This window comes from Protopterus annectens, chromosome 6.part0 (assembly GCF_019279795.1).
Source record: "Protopterus annectens isolate FY-2018-M chromosome 6.part0, PAN1.0, whole genome shotgun sequence".
Taxonomy (NCBI): Eukaryota; Metazoa; Chordata; order Ceratodontiformes; family Protopteridae; genus Protopterus; species Protopterus annectens.
In genome coordinates, this window is record NC_056737.1 from 1,411,181,229 (window position 1) to 1,411,204,482 (window position 23,254).

Genomic DNA, 23,254 nt, shown 5'->3' on the forward strand with positions numbered 1-23,254 from the left:
GGTCTTAAGTTGCAAGCACCTCTGAGAAACATTTTCATCAGGGTATGAGAGAAAATGGGTTGTTCAAAAGAACAATTAGCAGAAATGGCTGAAGCATGGATCTTGATAGAGTTTAAAGAAAGACCACCCTGAAGCAAATCAGCCAGGTATTCCAGGATCAGAGGAAGGGTAGGCTGAGAAGAAGATTCCCCTCTAGCCTGCATCCAATGTGAGAATCTTTCCCATTTGCCAGCATAGGACTTCCTAGTGCTAGGCCTTCTGGCCTCCCTCAGCACATCAACTAACTGCATGGGAAAGGGAAGAAGAAAAGGATGGACTAATACAATGAGCCATGCTGCCAAATGGAGAGACTGAAGATGAGGCTGTAGAATGTTTCCCCCTTCCTGAACCAAAAGATCTGGCTTCAGAGGAAGATGCCAAGGAGGAAATTGGGAAAGAATGCAAAGCAGTGGATACCAATGCTGCCTGGGCCAGTCCGGAGCTATGAGAATAGTCCTTGGTCGTTCATCCCTGATCTTTAATAATACTCTGGGAAGAAGAGGAGGAGGAGGAGGAGGGAAGGCATAAACTGACAGCAGCGTCCAAGGGAAGGACAGAGCATCCACTTTCCAGGCTCTGCTGTGATGCTGTCTGGTGCAAAAAAGAGGTAGAAGATGGTTGTCTGGAGAGGAGAAAAGATCCACTTGAGGAGTGCCCCAACGGTGAATGATGCTGTAAAAAACTGCTCTGTTCAGCTGCCAGTCGTGAGGATAAAGGGTCTGTTTGCTCAATTGGCCTGCCAAAACATTGAGCCTTCCTGGAAGAAACTGAGCTAGAAGATGCAGGCCGAGGGATGCTTCTATGGACCAAAGACTCATGCTCTGTCTGCACAGGAGGTAAGAATGAGTCCCTCCCTGCTTGTTGCTATACCACATGACTGTGGTGTTGTCTGTCCTGACAAGCAGGGTCCCTGGAGAAAGAAGATGCTTGAAAGCTAGTAAGGCCTTGCTGGACTGCCATCAATTCCTTTAAATTTATGTGCAGGTGCATCTGCTGGGCATTCCAACTTCCCTGTATGCATCTGCCATCCAAGTGAGCTCCTCAGATGTAGTCTGATGCGTCTGTGGTAAGAACTTGAGTGGCAAGTGGTGGGCAAAAAGGCATCCCTTTGTTCTGTAGACAGGCTGTTGCCCACCATAGAAACTCTGCCTGCAGACATGGAAGCAGAGGAATTATCACATCCAGGTCCTGTGTGTGTTGACACCAAATGTTCTTGAGATACCATTGCAATTTCCTCATATGCAGTCTTGCATATGGAATCATGAGAATGCAAGAGGCCATAAATCCCAGAGCTTGCAGGTGTTTCCTTGCAGGGAGCTGGGGCAGGCTTGCCAAGTCCTTGAAGTAAACTGAAAGAGTTGTCTGCTTCTCCTGGGTGAGATATATCATCTGGGCGGCTGTGTTCAGACTCACTCCCAGGAATGCTATCTCTTTGGATGGCACCATTTTTGATTTTTCCTCATTGAGAGTGTAACCCAGGGAAGAGAGAAGAGTCTTTACAAATTCTAGATCCTTTAACAGCTGTTCCTGAGAATTTGCTTGAATTAAACAGTCGTCCAATTATGGATAAATCTGAATTTTCTTCTGCCTGCAAAAAGCAATGACTGGAGCCAGGCACTTTGTGAAAACTCTGAGAGCAGTAGATAAGCAGTAGATAAGCCAAAGGGCAGGGTAGAGAATTTATAATGTTGCTTGCCCACCCTGATCGGGATGTGCAGATAAGCTTCTTTGACATCCAACGTTACCAGCCAGGAATCCTTTTCTAACATTGGCAGCAACTGATGCAGAGTGAGGATTCTGAACTTTGGAATTATCAAGAAAGAGTTCAGGATGGATAGATCTAGGATAGGATGCCAGATGCCTTCTTTTTTTGGAACTAGGAAAAGTCTAGTATAGAAACCCTAGCCTACTTGCTGAGCAGGAACTGATTCTATTGCTCCCAGATGTAACAGAGACAAAATTTGCTTTTCTACTTCTGCCCTTTGGTTTGGAGGAGCGTCCAGGAATTCTTTGGGTACTGGAAAGGTGCAGAAAAAAAACTTGTGTCCTACCCATTTGTCATCTGTGATGGTGGCCCAGACATTTGTAAAAAGGGACAACATTCCCCCTAAAGGACTCTCCGGGCAGGCAAGAACAGGCAGAAGTTGGACAGAATCATTGAAAATGTTTAGATTGAGATGCAGGCTCAGAACTTCCCACCTTGGAAGAGGAAGCTTGCCAACGCTTAGACCTTTGAGGGGTAGCCACCTGTCCTCTAGAAGATTTGTAACCTCTAGTCCTAGAACGGTTCTGTCTGCTAGTATCAGGGAACGTCCAACTCTTTGAAGGGTAATTCCTGCTAAAGCGAGGAGGCTGAACTTGCAGATAGTCTGTCTGCATAGACTTGGCCTTGTCTTCCATCTTCTTAAGCACTTCCTCTGCTTTGCTGCCAAAAAGACTGTCATTATGCAAAGGTACATCTAAAGGCTTAGCCTTGACAGGCTCTGGTAGGGGCTGCTCCCTGAGCCAAGTGTGCCTTCTAATAACAGAGCCAGTATCTGTAGTCCTACAGGAGGCTTCTAGAATGTCAAAACCACAATGTAATGAATGTTTATTGACAAGACTGGCAGAATTCAGCAAATCCTGCATATCCTTACTCTCCGCCAACAGAGGCACACTTGCTATCCTAGACTTAATAACTTCCAAGGTGTGCTGCTGGTACTTCAGCATATGAAAAAGACAATTAGTAGACCTAATAGCAAGAGTGGCAGAGGTATAAACCTTTTTACCCCACCTATCTAGGTTCCTAGATTCCCTGTCAGAAGGAACAGGATTTTGAGTAACAGTAGCCTTAACTCCTTTAGGGCCTTGAGAAATAACCTCTGGATCAGCCAACGGATTCCTGAAAAGAAAGAAATGAGAATCAGGGACTCTATAGTACCTGTCAGGTTTCCTGGGAGCAGGAGGAACCAAATTTGGAGTCAAGGAATTTTCCAGAAAAACATCATCAACCACCTACAACACAGGTGGAATAGCCAAAGACTTATGCTGAAGCAAATCCAAAAACTCCCTAATCCTTTTCTTAGAAAGGGGATAACCCTGACTTTCCCATTTAAAATGTTCCCTGAGAGTATTTAAAGTATCACCAAAAGAGAAATCTTCTGGAGGAGAAGCAGAAGGGATGGACTCCTCTGCGTCTGAATCCTCAAAAGGAGAAAAAGCCTGAGAAACTTCCTCTTCATCAACAGAAATGCTAGAAGTATCAGAACCTGAATAAGACAAAGCCTCAGAAGAGACATCCCTACTTCTCTTTGAAGGAGGAGGCTGTGAACCCCTAATAAGAGTCAAAAGGTCATCAGCCATTTTAACCATTTCAGAATGAGGGGAACGAGAGGAAACTGGAGCCTGTTTCTTCACAAGCTTACGACTGGAAGATTTACCTGCAAGTTGGAAAGACTCGGGAGGCCTGGCAACCACTGAAGTTGCAGCCGAAGTCATCGGTATGAGCTTGCTGTCTGAATGAAGAATGGAGGCCTTGGACACCAGAGTCAGCTTATCAGCTCTGGATCCAAGCTGAAGAGGCAACAAGTGGAAGGTCAGAAGGCAAAATGGAAGCTAGAGGCCTGTGGGCATCTGAAATGGTCGCAGCAGAGGCCTGTGGTAGAAAATCTGCAGGCTGCAGGTGCTGCAAAGGCGCCTCACTGGCTACCGCATGACTGACAACCAACTTAACATCATCTGAGGACTTGACCTTCAGAAGCCTTTCACGGTCCTTATCCTTACGTTTCTTGGGGATATCCAAAGCCTGAAGACCAGCGGACACCATACCGACAAACTTAGACCAAACGCCATAATGTTTAGCTAAAAGCTTAACCCAATGATGAATAGTATGGGGATTAAAAGAAGCACAGAGATCACAATTAGGAATGTCATGGTCAAGGCCTAAACAAATAATACAATAGGAATGAAAATCTCTTTCCACAGGTAAAACAATTATTAACCTTTTCTGACATTCGTTAAGGCAAGAAAAGAGGATCCCAAAGGGGTACTTAGCTGTAGTTAACTTCAACTTTGTAGTCGGAAACAAAAAAGGTAAACTGCTGACCGGCACTCATGCAAGAAATTATTCTGCTTTGGGCTCTGCAGCAAGGAAGACTGAGGAAGTGACGTTGGCTGCCTCCTTTTGTATCGGACACCCGGACGTCCTTTACAACCGACAACAGACGATTTTATTTTTACTTACCTTTGGTATTCTAGCCAATCGAGGGCTACTGGGAGCCGGATGACCCATTGGTTAGGACTGCAACAGTGAAACACGATGAACACACACACACACACACACACACACACACACACACACACACACACACACACACACACACACACACACATATATGCTGTTTCTCAAGATCGCTGAGGAATGTAAGAAACTTGTTATATGAACTTTTAAAGTTTTATCAAACTAATTAAAGGGTTTCATTCATCCAGACTCACACTTCATTGTGTGACTGTGACTAAGACTAATTTTCTGAATCATTACAGTATGTTGACATGACAGAATTGGAAGTGTCATTATAAGGGCTATTAAAAACTGAAAGACTACCTCTCTTGGCCTGATTCTTGAAGTAATCCAACTTCTTCAGACACAGGACAACAGTTAAACATTCAATTTAAAATATTTCAAAAGGAAATGACATCAGCATAATGTGAGCTGGAAATGACATCAACAATAATGACATCATAAACAATCCCATACTTATAAAAAATAAATATAAATACAAATACATTCTTTGTACAATGTTACTATGAATAAAGCCATAATATTAAACAAAAATAGTTTATATACACCAATTGTAAAATAATGCCTCCCAAACAAAACTTATTCATCTTTGAAGTGCTTTTAATTTTAAAATACACTTCAAAGAGCAATACTCATTGAGACCTGGATAGGTAGAAGCATTAAGTTTCAACTGCCAATACAATTCTCTACTTTCTAAAATTAATTGCCATGGGCCACCTCTCTTGTTTTTTCTTACCTGCTCAATAACCATATATTCAAAAGAGTGACTCTCATGTTCCATGATATGTCTAGCCAAAGCATTGTTGCCATTATGCCTGCCAATACTGTATTGGTGTTCATAAATTCTCTCCTTAAGATGTCTCTCAGTCTTACCAATATAAAATGCAGCACAATATTGGCATAAGTTGGTATAGGCAACCTCAACACTTTCACAATTAAATCTGCCTTTCAGATAATGAATGGTGTCAGAAATGCAGAACCTATTTCACACCTTCATAAGATGGCAACTTCTACAGCCCCCACATTTGAACATACCAAATCTGGCACTGTTATAAACATTAGTGTTTTCTAATAAATTCTTCAGATTAAGGCCACATCTGAATATCATACTGGGAACATCAGACAACCTCTTTCTGACTAAAACATCTTCAGTTAGTAAACACCAGTTCTTAGTGAGTATATTCCTTAATCGTCCAGCGTCTAACAAATAAGATGTGCTAAATGTCAGTGTATAATTCACACTGTTGTCAACAGGTGTAGTCATCTCATCAGGGGCATGTATATGAGTGTTGTCAGGGGAAACTGATTCTCTATCCAACAAAGGTTTAAACCACCCAGACCGCCTCTTAACAACTACCTCATCAATACTAGTGCTTAAACGATCATCAGGGTAGGACCTAGCTGAAAACATCTTTCTCAAATGTTCACATTCCAACAAGAAATCATCACTGAGGGTGACCATTCTGGCCGCCCTCACTAACTGCCCCTTAACCACTGCCTTTTTCTGATAAAAGGGGTGGTTACACTCAAAATGTAAAAAGTTATTTGAGTATGTAGCCTTCCTAAAACTTCTGGCTACATATCTCGAATTCACATAGTCCTTAACAAGAAAAATGTCCAAATAAGAGATGTGGAATCAACCCCAAGTTCAAATGTGAAGTTCAAGAAATCAGTTAAACTGGAAATTTCTTCCACAAACATCATAGCTTGGCTTTTATTTTTATTTATTTTATTTATTATTTATTTTATTTATTTAAATTTGTTGACCGGGAGTGTCCGACTGGACATGGGTCCATTTTCAGCGGAGGCCCGGGGAGAAAAGCTCCACAGTAAAATAAACAGACAGTAGTTACATTGGATTACATAGCGATTAACAATTTAACATAAAAATTACTTACAACATATTTACAGATGAAGAACATAGTACATCAGTAGACAACTAGAATCTTTATCTGTGAGGTACATAACAGGCATTAACAAATGTAACAATGAGAAGTTCCTGCTGTATAATAAGTACTAGGCTTATGAGCATCTGAGCTTGCTATAATCAAGGTAGTTAGTGGAGGTGAAAGAAAGGTAGTAGTTGGATGGGGTGGATGATATTAGAGTGGGAGTTGCAAGGGCATAGCCAGCATGTTTTAGGTGTGCTTTTAATAAAGTTTTGAAGTTGGTGCATGATGGTACGGAGGTAATTGTGGGTGGGAGTGAGTTCCATAATTTGGCTATGGCGCAAGAGAATAGTGCTTCACCAGCAGAGTTATTGGCTTTAGTGATCTGCAAGTGATTTTTGTTGCTGGATCTTAGTGGTCTGGTGGTGCGATAGGGTTGGAGTAGATTCTGGAGGGATGGGGCATTTAGTGAATGGTTTACTAGTTTGTGGGCGAGTGAGAGTTGATACCACTGAAGGAGGTGAGGGAGTTCAAGCCAGCCCAGTTCAGCAAGTGAGAGACAGTGGTGACTACGGTAGGATGCCCCGTGGCAAATTTGGCGATTTTGTTGTAGCAGGTCTCTAGCTTGTTTAGATTACATTGCCTTAGGTTGGTATATACTGGAGAGGCATAAAGTAGGGTGGAGATTCACCTTTAAAGATGATAAAAATGTCATCTAAAAATCTTGTGTACCAGACAACATGCTGTTTAAAGCTATCACATTTGAACAAATCTTCCTCCTCCCAAAAGGCCATCACACTATTCGTAAAACTCCCTCCACAAGGGGAACCCATCGCTACCCCTGATAAATAGTAACAATCATTAAAAAATATGAAGTTATTGGAGAGGACAATGTCAGGTAGGTACTCAATTAAATCTCTCTCATCTCCCGGGGAGCCTTTTTCAATAAAAACTCCCTGACCCAAGCAATGCCCAAAGTTTGTGGTATCACAGTATACACATCCCTAACATCTATAATTAGGAAATTGTAGTCAGCTACAATGATTAGGGAGTTCAAACATTTCAGGAAATCCCAGGAGTTGTGACATATTTGAGGTACAGTTTTCAAATATTTCTGCAAAAGACTGTCAACATATTTTGCACAGCTATATGTTAAAACAATTTATCCCATTAACAATAGGGCACAATGGTGGATTGACTTCACTTTTGTGGAGCTTAGGAAGTCCAAATATAGTTGGAATGATGGGAGAAAGAATGTTCAGACAGTTAAAAATACTTATATCTACCCTAGAATCAATGCATAAATCATTAATATGAGATCTAACACGTAGACATGCCCCATTATACTCATTCAGGGAACATTCAACAAAAGCATCAGAATTCAGTATATCCAAGATCTTATTAACATAGTCATCTATGAAACTTAATGCTTCTGCCTATCGAGGTCTCAATGAGTATTGCTCTTTGAAGTATATTTTAAAGTTAAAAGCACTTCAAAGATGAATAAATTTTGTTTGGGAGGCATTATTTTACAATTGGTGTATTCTTGTTTAATATTATAGCTTTATTCATAGTAGCATTGTACAAACAACATATTTTTATTTATATTTATTTTTTTATAAGTATGGGATAGTTTATGATGTCATTATTGCTGATGTAATTTCCTGCTGACATTATTGCTGATGTCATTTCCTTTTGAAATATTTTAAATTGAATTTTTAACTGTTGTCCTGTGTCTGAAGAAGATGGATTACTTGTTCAACAAAAGCACTTACATAAACATTTTGGAGATTACTACCGGCCTTGTGGGTTCTTTTATCAGTTCATTGTTTTTTTTTCTATTTTTTTCTGATTCTTGAAGTATTCATTTTAATTTCGGAAGGCAGAAGTAACCCACAGGGTAGCTGCAGTTCTGGATGATGTCTCATCATCTGGCATTTGAGGTTTATTATGGAAAGGCTGAATGGTGTTTAACCTTTGGTGATAGGCAAAATAAAAAAATAAAGTTAAAAAAGAGGTGTCTGTAACATGAGTGACTTATGCGAAAAGATTCTAATATTTTGTGTGGTAGGATTGTCATTAAATGTGCAGTACTCCGTGAACTGTTTTAGCAGAATCTCTAGTGTTACCAAGCAGATAGAAATATAATTCAGCATTTGCACTAAAAATGTTAAAATGGAGTGGAGGCCTGGTTTGGTTTTATCAAAGGTAGTCATAGGACTTTATTCATATGCTAGTGCCTATCTGTCTATGCAGTAGATAACAAAATGAATACAATTATCCATTTACCTGAAGAAATCTGTGAGCAGCATTAATGTCTTCCTGTTTGGAAGGGTTTCTTGGTTCGGCCCACTCAGAATTTATTGTGATGGATATAAGACCATGTTGGGTTTTTCGGTATGTGCTGTTATACAGATGCCATACTTCAGCATGTGCCTTTATAAGATGATGTGCAACAATGTATGGTAATGTTCCTGGTTTTGAGGAAATTCCTTAAAGGTTAAATAATAAAAAATAGTATTATAAAATGAACACATAAACACATGGAACCATAATCTGCAGTAAACCAATACAAAGATGGAAGTTTGTTGAAGTGCAGGTTTTCTAAAAACGAAAAATAAGTTATCATGAAAATATTTAATAATTTATTAGCAGTATCTATGTCCACAGCAGAACTGAAGTTTGTCAGATTTAGAAACATTGTCCATTTAGTTCTGAACAAAAATAAATAAAGGTAAATGATGATTTACAGATGTGTTCATTTTTACCAGACTATTGAGGAAGTAAGTAATTATCATAACTGACCAATTTAAAAGCACCAGTGGAGGAAATAAAGCCCAAGTCTTTTCTTTTTTCTTCACTTTAATAATAATCCAAACAACGACATTATCATAACTGAACAAATGTTTTTCAAGACCATAGTAGTGTACTGTAAATTGTTTTGCTTCGTTGATTCTCATAGACTCAAATAACTCTACTACTGAATTACATCCACAGCTTCCAGAATAATGTATTCATTTATGCCACTGATTCCACAGCAACATTCAGTGTACGGTTTTCTGCTAAACATTTTATCAGGGCAGTGCCACACATGCCTTCAGATGTAAGGCACCCGTTGTCACTACAAGTACTGCATGAAGGTGATTGTAGAGTTTTTGCCCATACACAGTGATGGTGGTACAAGTTATAAAGCTCTAATAATTGAAGTCTACAAGAAGTACAAGTGACCTGAGTCTGCACCTTACAGATCCAGCATCAGTGACATGCCAGTAGAGGTAGCAAAGACAGTGTTCATCCATCAATCTGTGAAATAATCAGCAGGCTGAATATGAAACGACTGATGCCTCTTAACTTGGTCATGTAGAGGGGATCTGCTTCTGTCACTTTCACAGATTACATACTAATGGATATGTCTACAATCACCTTAAAGCAACATCTATAGGGACAAGGACTGACTCAACCCTTTCTTCTGCCTCCCTTCACTACACTATTCATTCATTCTTTGTTACCCTTTCCTTAAAAGATCTCTTATGTTCCTCTTCTTCCTACTAACTCATAGTTTCTTACTTCTACTTCTGTCAGACATCACTCAGTCTTCTCCTACTCCTAGCTAGACAAAGTCCTGACTTAGCCTTGTGCATACGGAATTGATGTCTGTCATGTGTAATATCATTTCTTCTGGCTGCTTTCACATTGATTCTAGTGCATACAGTTTTGTACTGCACAGATTAGTTTACCTATGTTATTTATAGTACTGTATTTAAGGTATTTTATTAATGTTACATTTTATCATATCTCCTGTGCATGTAGTTTGATGAGTTCTTGTTAACTGTTGTCCACCTCACTGCCTCTGGCTGAACAGGGTCATAAGGCCATACTTATACTTGGTTTACATATGGTAAGTAAACATAATATAAATAAATGTTACTAGTGATTCAGTAGTGTCAGACGTTAGTTTTCAACTACCTCTGTTGCCCCTACTTACTTTTAATTTGTTTTCAACTACCTCATGTTGCCCCTACTTACTTTTCATTTGCTACCTGTAATCACTCATACTGACTGACTAATCGGTGATGCGTACAAGGTTATTTGGGTGACTCTAGGAACCAAAAAGATAGCTTATTAATGAATAAAGTTACACTATTTGATCTTGACAGCATAACCTCTAACTGATTCCAAGATTGCCTATCCAGTGGATAAATTTAAGTGCAACATCTTGGTATATTCTTACACTCTGTTTCTTCTCTACTTAAAAACTTCAAGGTTCAACTTTAGGCATTATTCTTTTGTCTTTGTTTATCATCTTACAACTGATCTACCCCATCCATCCATTCTCAACCCCTTTTCCCATTTTTGCACATGGGGTCGGTGTGTCACTTCACCAGTGGCAATCTAGCATCAAAGTTTACACCACCAGGTGGTTAACCCTGCCACAGTAGTTCATCCGTACCACACACTTATACCTAGGTCCAGTTTAAAGTGTCCAATCCACCTGCTGCATGTCTTGGGAATATGGGAGGAAATTGGAGCACCTGGAGGAAACCCACACAAACACAGGGAGGATACGCAGACTCTGCACAGAAGGCACCCTAGACGAGAATCAAACCGGGGAACCTCTTGCTGTGATGCAATAATGCTAACCGCTGTACCACTATGCTGCCCTTCACTACTGTGCATTAAAATAATTTTCTTTATGTGGATTATTTGCTTTTCTAAGAATCAGGTAATTATAATTCTGAATTACAATCTCAGTTTTAAGAACAACTTGTTCACTTATGTCAATCTAATAGTCATCTCAAACAAAACAAACTTGATGATATATTGGTACTCCACCATGTCTAGATAACACTTTCAATTTACAACTAAAAGACCGATGGGACATCCCAATCCTCCCTATGAAATCCTATAAATACTTTTTACAACATGCCAAAACAACAGTTTCAGCATTTCTCGCAAATTTAAAATATACTAAAAATATCTAATTTATCTCAAGATAGGTTTGAGGGAAGTCATAGTAAAAAGTATATTATTGTCAAAATGTGAATACACTGTATTCCTGATCATCTTAGGTAACTTCCACACAACGGCTGTATTTCAATCTGCATAAAATAAACTTTGCAGATTCCTACTTCTTCCTGAACAAAGAACTTATTACTGTGGCATCTTAATCCCAAAAATACACCACCAGTTACCTCTTGGACCACGTACTTGTTTGCAGCCACAATGTATAACATCCTCAATAATGACTTCTTCCCAACCTTATTTATCTGTCCGTTGCACACTAATCAGGCATAAACCAACATCCTGATAATTCGATTACTCTGCAAAGACCCAGTTTCACTCTAGCCTCTTCTTAATGTTCATTTTCTAAGTAAGACTTCACCATGTAAAATTTCTTCCAACCTAATGTATCACAGCCCAGCCTCACCTCCTTTCGGAAGACATTGTATTCCCACTTAAAATGTTTCACATATTATGCATGCTTCCAACAGCATCCCCCTCTAAAAATGTCATCAACTCCTCCTTATATATTTTCTGTCCTCTGCTAACTTCATTAATATGTACTGAATAGAAACTCAAATAATGTGTACCATTTGTTGTTGTTTGCTCAGCTCTCCTAATGTTGTCCTACACTTCCTGCTTCATTTTCAGTCCTCTGTTACTGTACTATACAACTTCTTTCAGGTAGACAACAATCTAAGCAACCTGTTCAATCTAAAATGCTTCTAACTAAATTAATTTATGTATTGACAAAAGGAATTTCTGCATTTATACACCAGGCTAAATTAAAAAATGGTGTTGACAAGACATATTTCTGCTAACTGAATATTAAAAATGAAAAAAAGAAAATAAATACAAATTTTTTAGACACTGACAAATGTCAATTTGATAAATATTACAATATTACTTTTCACTGCTTCTGTTTTGTATGGCAATTTTTATATAAATGTTGTTTTTCAATTTTTATGCAAAGCCTGTTATTCTTTAAATATTGTATCACTGTAATGTGAGCCAAAGCTGCAAATGCCCCATTCACATGTAAAACTGCTTGTATCACTAAGTGACCTGGGTCATGGCTCTTCTTCTTCTTTCAGATTTTTCCCGGTTAGGGGTTGCCACAGCGGAACACCTGTCTGCTCATGATTGGCAGTGGAGTTTTTATAATGTTGAGTTGCCAGCCTGGTGCCCAACCTTCCACAGAAGGCACACACTCACACCTAGGGCCAATTTAGAGTGTCCAATCCACCTACAGCATGTCTTTGGGATGTGAGAGGAAACCGGAGTACCCGGAGGAAACCCACGCGACCACAGGGAGGACAGGCAGACTCCACACAGAAGGCACCCCAGCTGCGGATTGAACCAGAGAACCTGTTGCTGTGAGGCAACAACACTAACCGCTGCACCACCGTGGCCGCCTGACCTGGGTCATGGCTGAAAAAGGTTAATTCAACTGGACCATTTTCATGGTTAACAAATAAAAAGATTTCTTAAAATGCTGCAGTTCACTGCTGAAGACTCTAATCTAGATGAATATATGTTACAAACTGGGTATATATCTAAGATATGAATTAGTTTCCACCCAGAGTGTGGATGTGTATGTGTGGCTGAACATCATAGGAACCTTACATATATCTATATCTATCTATCTATCTATCTATCTATAGAGAGAGAGAGACAGAGATAGATTAGATAGATAGATAGATAGATAGATATATAGATACATATATATATATAGATATATATTCATACGTGTGCGTATGTGTGGCTCATTATGCCTGTTGTTGACATCATCAACTTGTTAAGTGTGATTTTCCAAATACACAGTATTTCGATTACATAACTTATTGACCATGTTACAGTCACGTAGTGTGCATTTGTGTGAAGTAAAGTGGGACTACTTAACTTGACATCTGATATGCATGATAATGTCTGTATAATTGCTGGTGTCATCTATGGAAATTGTTTGCTCATTATTCTGGCTTTATAAGATTAATGCGATTTGTGTGAAGCAACCTGGAATACATTAATGTATGGTAAATGCCTGTGTGAAGCAAAGGTAAAATGCATTACATGACCATCCCTTTTTATCACACTCAGACATATCATACATCTGAACTGTACACAGAAGTGGCTGTAACTGCTTCATGCAAGTTGTCTGAGTAGCTATAACATACTCAGTTGTCATTTGCTCAGTTTAGACAGTTCTCTCTCAAAAATAAAGAAAGAAAATGCAGCACATAGCACCAAATCCTTTAGAGCTTCTGGCCCCCGTCCCCAAAGGCTGCGTAAGTTGATTTTGACACAGGCCTCATAGTGGCCTCTGGCCTGTACCCCATCTAGTCTAAAATCAGCCCTGCCCATAAGTGTGCAGAGAAGGTGGGGGGAAGGGTTAAGGTGTAATGATAACATTATTTCTTTAATTTTCCTCTCAAACTCCAGAGGTATACATTAGTCACTACATCTTATGCTGGGCTGGGGACAGTGTGGTTATTATTTCTTTAACATTCCTCACAAACATCGAGTATGCAGAGTGTCACTATAGTTTGTATAGAAGCAGTGTAAAAAGTTGGAAATATTGCTGTGATCATTATTTTTCCCTTTCCTCACAAATAAACAAAAGACACGTATAGAGCCAGCTATCTTTGAGGGGAGGGGAAGCATACTTCTCAACATCTTAGCTCAAAATGTCAAAAAAGAAAAATCTGTTTGCACTAAGGTATTCTGCCAAAACAATATCAATCCTTAAAAACAACAATAAGGCAGAAAACTCCACGTAGAGCCAATAAAACGTTTATTCGATAAAATACACAGTTAAAATAAGCGTTTTCAGGCCATATGCCCTTCATCAGATAACAGAACAAATTAAGAAAATCACTTTTAAAATATCAAACAACCTATCAAATTTCAGTATTTCACCCTCCTTTTCTTAAGGATGGGTTTTAAAGGTACATAAGCATTAATACTTGGTGGCTTATCTGCCCCTAACCTCACTATCCACCTAGTCTCTACACATTCTGTTTCATTAAACAGGTTTCCACCCCCTAGTATTGGGAGCGATAACCTGTATTGCCATGAACCTGAATGAATGACTTTCATTTGCTTTTATGTGTTGTGCCAATGCATTGTGTTCATTGCTATTTTTAATATCTGACAAATGATGAAATATCCTAGTCTTAAACATGTTATTAGTCTTTCCCACATAATATGTGATACAGTTTTGACAAACTGCAAAATAAATCAGGATAGGATATTTCATCATTTGTCAGATATTAAAAATAGCAATGAACACAATGCATTGGCACAACACATAAACGTAAATGAAAGTCATTCATTCAGGTTCATGGCAATACAGGTTATCGCTCCCAATACTAGGGGGGGGGGGCCTGTTTAATGAGACAGAATGTGCAGAGACTAGGTGGATAGTGAGGTTAGGGGCGGATAAGCCACCAGTTATTAATGCTTATGTACCTTTAAAACCCATCCTTAAGAAAAGGAGGGTGAAATACTGAAATTTGATAGGTGTTTGATATTTTAAAAGTGATTTTCTTAATTTTTTCTGTTATCTGATGAAGGGCATATGGCCTGAAAGCGCTTATTTTTAACTGTGTATTTTATCGAATAAACGTTTTATTGGCTGTACGTGGAGTTTTCTGCCTTATTGTTGTTTTTAAACATCTTAGCTCAAGGAATCTGGACAAATCTTAAAATAATAGGGGGACAATGAACCAAAAATAGGGACAGATTTTAAATGTTGCTGTTATAACCTTAAAAAGTTGCTAGAAAAACAGGATTTGTGTTATAAATGCATTTCCTGAAGGATATGACATACGAAACTCAAATGTGTGTTATTATTTAGTGACTTCAATACTCAGTGATTTGAGAGAAAAACACAAATTGTATGAGGAACAGACAAAAGATATGAGGCAAAAATCTGTACCTACAGTGAAAACCTGGATAGCTGAGAGGTATGAGGGTAAGGAAGCATGCTGTTTATGTTTATCTGACAGTGACAGCTTGAAATATGTTCTGTTCTGTTTTTTTTTTTTTTAACTTTTGTTTTGCTCTGATATGAGAAGGTTATACAGACTGTGGTAATCTTTTGGGGTTAGGGGTAAGGAGGCATGCTGTATATACATAGGACAGCAGTAACTTGAAATATTTGACTGTGTCCATTTGTGACTTGATTCTCATCCCAGTCTATTACCAGGGTAGAATACACAGGAAGTAATTACCTTTTTTTTTTTGAGATGGTTAGGGAGGCAGGTATAATTTCAAGATATACTTTATGTATCCTTGCAAGCATTTGTCTTCCCAAATTATTGTGAACTGCTATTCTGTCAGTTGTGAGCATTAAGCTTCAGATACAATTTATTTCTTCCTTGACATAAAAAGGTTAGACTGAATTTCTTTCCTTAGTTATGACTTTTTTCAAAACATCACTGGACCAGAAGTTTGGAAAAAAGTTCTAAAATGCACATCAGTGTATGTAGAATCCTCATGGCTTCTGGTGGCCTAGTAGCCCCCAGACCCTTAACTTAATCTTCCACCGTTATTATAATGTAGCCTTAGTCAATTAGTGTTTGCTGAAAGGATACAGAAAAAAGCAAAGTTGACAGGGTAACTCCGAATTTCTTTCCTTAATCATAATTTTTGTTCAGGCCATCATTGGATGAAAAAGGTTTTTTTACAAAACTCTGAAATGTACCTCAGAACATCTAGGACCCCTATGGCCTCTGGGGGCCTAATGACCCCTAGACACCAAGCTTAATACAGTTATTTCCTGTACATAGCTTCATAGGTAAGTATTTGTCTAGCTGCCCTTTTGGTCCATTTTAAGCTAAGTCAGATTTCCCTTTTTGTGCTGGGATTAACCTTTCCCATTTGGTTAGGGATTGGCCTTACCCATCTCATGGGTGATAATTATTTATTACCTGTAATGAGAATAACTGAGATTATACCATAGATAATTTGAGGGGACCCATACATGGGCTTAAGCATTTAGGAGCTGCCTGTGACCATCAGAAGTGCAGGGGTAGTCCTGGGTTAAATTTTCTGTTTCCCATCCATAGATCCAGGTTGTGTTTGAATTCGGTCTAAGATGAACTTTGTTTTATGTGGATGGGGAGTCTGAACCAGAGTAGCAGTATCCTCTGCTAGATATACCTGTCCCTCCAAACTATTCTGTTGATGTTGCACAAGAGGTTTAGATCCCTGAACTGAGTATTTATGATGCTGTTTGACTTGCTGATGTGCAGTAAATCCATCAGTACTGCACCAGAGGATGTCTTGTATGCAAGACACAGGTCATCTTTTAGCAGTCTGTAGGATAGTGAGTATAGCGACAACAGAGTTTTAAGTAGGTCCATGTAAGACATGTTGTTTAGGCTTTATATCCTTTTAGTAAGGTATCTCTGTGGGTATTCCAGTTGTTGGATGTGTCTGGGCAGACTGACCTAATGAGGGCTGAGTAAAGGGGGACAGTGACATCCCTAGATCTAGACACAATCCCTTTGTTTATAAGCTATACAATATTGAACGACTTTCTTACAACAATAGACACATGTTGGTCAAAAGTCCACACAAGTTCCCAAATCCCGAACAACTGGGTCAACATTTTGGGGCATCTTGTTAGTGTGGTAGATCCCTGGGATAGATGACTTCCCAAAGGGTACAATAATGCATGCTTTGGCATTTAGTTTCAGTCCATGATTTTGACGCCAGTTACTTATTTGAGGCAAACCTTCCTGCAGGATGGCTGAGTCATTTGGGGATTCAATGACTGCTCCTAGCTTGCAGTCATCTGCAAACTTAGTTAGCCAGAGGGTACTGACTTTTCTTAAGAAAAGTAGCTGTCAAACAAGAGAGGTCCCAGCATAGAACTCCAGGGGACTCCACAGGTAACTGGTCTCTTTGTGGAGGTAATTTCCCCTATTTTGATTTCCTTGATCCTATCTGTGAGCCAAGCTGGCAATCCAGCAGGAGACATAGGGATTTATTCCTATTTTATTCAGCTTTTCTACTATGCTTGAGTAGGGATTTGGGTCAAAAGCTTTGTCCAGGTTGAGGTATGTGGTGTGTACCATTTTGCCTTTGTTCATTGCTTTCGTGACATTTTCAAAAAAAATCCACCAGGTTAAGTAAGCATGACCTATCCTTGATGAATCCAAACTGAGAGGAGTCCAGTGTTTGGAGGTTCCCTATGTCCTGACTGATTAGCTCCATGCTAAGTCTTTCAAGGGGTTTGCATATGAGACTTGTCAGTCTTATGAGTCTGTAACAGCTTGGGTCTTTGGAAGGTCTTACCTTATGAAGGGGACTGACTGTAGTTGTTCTCCTTTCACTTAGTACAAAAACAGGAATGCAGGCAAGACGGCTTGAGGCATGCACACAGTAGTAGTTTCCAAAGTTTATTCTTCAGACTTTGCTTCAAACAAACGATAAAAATAATAAAAAACAGTAACCATAAAGCGCTTTTCGTCTCACCCCTTAGTGAGACTTCATCAGACAGTTGCAACAAGAATGTTTCAAACAGTATATACAAGTTCAAACCACATCAACTTCCTCCAAGCAAAAGGCAAACCCGCCCCCAAGGTAAGCAGGAAAGAACAATTAACCCATTGTATGCTTCTTTAAAAATCCAGCTTCTTGTGAAACAAGTATGTATGCAGTAAATATATTTGCATATGTGTAAATATAAACATAGCTCATCAGTTCGAAAACACTCTTAAAAGACCTTTTAAAAGTATATTCAGAAATATTTAAAAACCATGCTAACATTAAAACCAATAGTTAAGGTAACAGTAAAAAGTGAGAAGTCAAGAATGAAGTGTAAAATTGAAAACAGTATAAAATAAAATACTTTACCACTGTGTGAAAAAGTATTAAGATCTTAAATAACTTTCAATAATAGTTAATAATGACAGTTCTAAAAAGTAGGATGAAGAAATATATAACGAAACACTTATATTAGCCCCATGTTGTCTGAATTTAAAACCATCAAGCTAAATAGCTATAAAGACTGGAGCAGAGAAAACCATCCTGTAAAGGACGTCCAGTGAATATGATAAAAGATGAAATAAGAGTGTACACATTCACATAAACAACTCTAAATGCAAACACATTCATGTGTAGATAACAACTAAGTGAATGTGAATAATCATGTATATGTATAAACATGTATATACCTAACTGAACAAATAAGTACATTTTTGACTATTTAGATAAATATTTAACATACCCTGTTAAGCAAAAATATGAAACCTTTCTTGCAGGCTGAAGTGAATAAGATATATATTCACCTCATTAAACTCTTTAGTTTAAGGATGCAAGATATGGAATAAACTTCATTCAGTCCTGGCGGGTAGCAGGCCCTAGTACGAAGTTGCCATATTAATTCCAGTTTTTTTAGGAATAATGAACTAGGGCCACCCCTTCCATCACTCGTAAATGATGGAGGAAGTTGATGTGGTTTGAACTTGTATATACTGTTTGAAACATTCTTGTTGCAACTGTCTGATGAAGTCTCACTAAGGGGTGAGACAAAAAGCGCTTTATGGTTACTGTTTTTTATTATTTTTATCGTTTGTTCGAAGCAAAGTCTGAAGAATAAACTTTGGAAACTACTACTGTGTGCGTGCCTCAAGCCCTCTTGCCTGCATTCCTGTTTTTGCAGTTACCTGTTTCAGTATTCCAAGTCTGTCTCCTTTCACTTAGTACAATACATGTATGGAGGATGAGATTGAACATCATTGTTAAGGATGAGGCTAACTTTAGCTTCATGTTACTTAAGATCATCCAGGGATATTGTCAAGACCCATCAAAGCAGTATTTTAGCTTTTGATTGCACTTTTAGGACTTGGTCTTGTGTGATAGCTGGAGGCGAGACAATTTCAGGTATATCTTGAGAGATAGACGAAGGGGAGAGAGGGATAAAGTTAGAGCTAAATTTATCTGCCAATAGGTTCACAATATCTTCAGTCTCAGTATAGGTAAAGTACAGTTGTGTACACTTACCATAAATGTAGATGTTCAAGTGTATTCACTGTTGCAGTCATTACAAGGCCTCTAGAGAATCAAAACCACATTGAAAAGTATGCTTTCCAACTTGTTCAGCTGCATGCAATAAATCCTGCATTTCCTTGTTGTCTGCACATTCTGAATTTGTTGATATTTTCTGTTTAAGCAGTGACATAAGATATTGATGATATTTAAGCATATGAAATTGGCAATTTAAGGCTCTTACAGCCAAGGTTGCAGAAGTATAAATCTTTTTACCCCATCTGTCTAGGGCCCTAGAATCCCTATTGGAGGGGATAGGGTTTTTTGCAGTAGAAGCCTTGACCGCTTTGGGACCCTGAGAGATGGTTTCTGGGTGAGCAGCAGGGTTTTTTATAAAGAAATTTATGTGAATCAGGAACCCTGTAATATCTGTCTGGCTAAACAGGAGCTGGTGGTAAAGAGTCTGGGGATAGAATGGACTCTGAAAATACATCATCTACAATGTCTAAAACAGGTGGAATAGCAAGGGGCCTGTGTTGAGGCAGTAAAAGGAAATCTCGGAGCCTTTTCTTGGATTCTGAGTAATCCTGGCTCTCCCAGTGGAAATGCTCCCTAATAGTATGCAGTGTCTCACCAAAAGAATAATCCTCAGGAGGGGAGGCTGAAGGGATAGATTCTTCAGCATCAGAGTCCTCATAGGGAGGAAGAAAATATTCCTATTCAGATGAGGAATCAGAGGAAATGGAAACCTGGTCTGAAGATTCGTATTCTACCTCTTGCCTAGGCCTCTTATCAGAAGGGGGATGGGAACCCCTGATCAAAGTAATTAGGTTTTCGGCCATTTTAAGCATCTGTTTCTTAGGCATGGAGGCCTGTCCAGGAAAATGCTGTACTTGTTTCTTAGTCTTTAGAGTAGCTTTAGTCTTTGCCTTTGAAGCTGAAATAGGTTTTAAATATAACTGTGTAGGCCTGAAAACACCCTCAGAAGCCGATGCCTGCTCAGCAGCTCCGGACCCATCTGAGGGAATAGTTTCCGAGTGTCCAATACCTTGAGTTTTCAATGGCCTCGTTGGCTCCACGTGGGAGTCAGAAGCAGCCTGTGGCTCTGATGTAGTGGGCGTCAGGGGCTGCGAAAGCACCTCACTGAGAACCGGTGAACCGGCGACAGACCTAGCAGAAGCCTTGTTGTCGGTTTTGGATCTCGGATGCCTGTCCTTTTCTTTTTCCTTGCACTTTTTATAAACTCCAGTAGTCAGTTGTTCCGACGGCATTATGTAATTAAATCTTCTGCCAAAGTAATGGAATGCTTAATAGTGCATTGGTTAAATCTAGCACAAAACTGACAACTAGCAACATTATGATCAGGGCCTAGGCAAGGAATACAGTAAGAATGAAAATCCTTATGAGGTATTTGCTTCCCACAAGAAATACAATTGTTAACGTTTTCTGACATAGGTCTGGAGCAAGAAAAAAGTTTCCCCAATGGGGTACTTAGCTTTAATGAAGACTTCAGATCTGAATTTCAAAATTGAAAAACTCAGGAGTCGGCCGACCGGCACTTGAGAACTGCTTTTGCTTCGGGCACTGCGCGGCAAGAAAGACTGAAGTAAATGGCGTCGGCTGCATCTTTTATACCCCTGGCGCACTGACATCAGGGAAGAGGCGACAGCAACTGATGCCGGACCTAGACTTTGGAATTCAGGCTGACTGAGGGTAGCCTGCCAGCAGGATAACCCAGTTGTAATGACTGCAACAGTTAAACACGAAGAACATCATCATTCACAAACAGTTCAGTGGATTGTTGTGTTGTGCCTTGAGATTATGAACGTAAAAATGCCTTGTGATTGTCTTTGACTTGGGTAGCTATTTTAGCCTTAAACCTAACTTTGGTGGATTTTATTAAGCTCCTGAAATGTTTGTTTATTTCAATGACAAAGGCTGTAACATTCTGGGAATTACTCTTCTTAATTTTGGTCAGAATTCTTTTTCCTTTTATTATACAACTTGCTGATATTATGGTTCCACCATATGGGCTTGATTCTGGGGTTTGCCCCTCACTTGTTCCTATGAGGTACATCTGCATCTATGCAGCTGTTTGCATGCTGGTATAGTGTGGTTGTGTATGTTTCTATGTCTTCAGTGGAGTTAACTGAATTTAGTTGGTATCTGAAGCTTGCCAATGTATCACTTAGGAGTGGGTAGTTTGTCTTAAGAAAATTTCTAAAGGTACCATGGGTGGAAGGGATCTATGGTTTCCATTTTATTTTGAAGGAGACTATTTTATGTTCACAGTTAGTGCAGTGCCATCTTGGACACTTAGTGTGTGTTGAAAGCATGCAAGAAAAAACAAAGTTGAGGAGTAAGACTGAATTTCTTTCCTTAATCATGATTTTTTTGTTTAGGCAACCATTGGATGGAATGTTAGTTAAAAAAAAAACTTTAAGATGCCCCTCTGAGTATCTGGAACTCATATGGATTCAGGTTCTTATTTTATCCATATTTATAAGAGTGCAGTCTTGCCTAGTAAGGACATGTTGAATAAATGAATGTGGGAAGAAACTGAAGAGTAAGGCAAACTTTGATAAAGAGAAGGAAAAAGTAATCTGGATGGTGTAGATAGGCCATGTTGGGGGGGGGGGCACTGGGTGATGTTTGTCAGGGGAGCAGTGGGTGGCATCATGCAGTCCATCACCTAGGGCATCAGTTCACCTAACGCTGGCCCTGGATATATGGTCCTGATTCTCAGAATCTGTGATTACAACAGTATAATATACAATGATTACAATTTAACTGGTTGACACATACGTGTAGAAGCATTATTATTACATAGCATCAATCAAAACAGAATGAAGAGTGGTGATGTGCAGGTAAGAAGCAATTCAGAGACACAAGTACCATGGTTGTGGTATGGCAAAAATAGGTAAATAGCTTCTATTCATGAGAATGCAAATAACTACATAATACCATGCAAATGAGGGCCTACATACAAATAAGTCTTCCTGAATATGCAAATGATGGAATGAAACATGCAGAGAGATTCAGAGACATATAAAGCTAGTGCAATGTGCTGCAGCACTTATCCATTTTGAGCACCAGGAATCTTCAATATACGGAAGCTAAACTTGGGATAATGTGTTAGTGGTAGCAGCAGCTATAGCTGAACAAGAAGTGATGGTGGCTGCTTTTAAACCATTGTGTCTCTGACTTTGCATGTCATCACTTTTGACTGCACATATTGATCTGTCAGTGTTTAGCATACTATGACCTCCACCAAAAGGACATTGTTGACTGTTATACTGTGGGAAAGGAGGCCATACATGAGTCAGCAGACAAGCTCATTTCTTGGACATGAAGGAATGTGTAGCATTAACCACCCTTTCTACAGGGACCTTTCAGTGTACAACAGTGGACATGCTAAGAATTTTGCAGGCACCAGCCTTATGGATCCTACAGCAGCTTCCTGATATGATGCTTCAGCATATGAAGAACATATTTGGTTTCCACAGATAGCATATAAGAGACCAACATTATGTGAGCATTTTACAGCAAGGCCAGTTCCATGAGGTTCTGGAAGCCACTGACTGCACACACATTGCTATCAAGGCCCCATCTAATCCATACCAAAGTGGTTAGAAAATCCTTCTACATGGCCCACCTAATCACAAAAGCATTCGCATTCAGATGAAAAGAGGTCATTGTGCCCCTCTACTCATCACTCATAAGACCCATCATAGAGTACAATGCTCCATTTGGGATGTACCTTACAAGACACCCACAACAGCTGGAAAGACCACAGAAGTACCTCACCAAGAGGATCACTGGCCTCAAACAGATGCCCTATGCAGCTGGACTAAAGAAACTCCAGCTGTACTTGGTTGCATACCGCCTACTCAGAGGTGATCTCTGCCTGACATACAAGGCCATGTCCAACCCAGAATTGATGGACATGCTCCACCTAAAGAAAACCTTATCCCCTCGGGTCACATGCTCTAGGGATCTAAACCTCACCACAACAATAAATAGGACATGCTGGAGGGATAGATTCCTG

General features: G+C 39.3%; 1 protein-coding gene across 1 annotated transcript in view; it reads right to left on the reverse strand.

Annotated features, from left to right (window-relative positions):
- LCT (lactase) overlaps positions 1–23,254 on the reverse strand; it is a 773,291-nt gene that overhangs the window by 294,667 nt on the left and 455,370 nt on the right. The window contains exon 12 of the mRNA XM_044073664.1: positions 8,497–8,699. Coding sequence (XP_043929599.1) covers positions 8,497–8,699 — 203 coding nt within the window. The remainder of the gene's footprint in view (positions 1–8,496; positions 8,700–23,254) is intronic.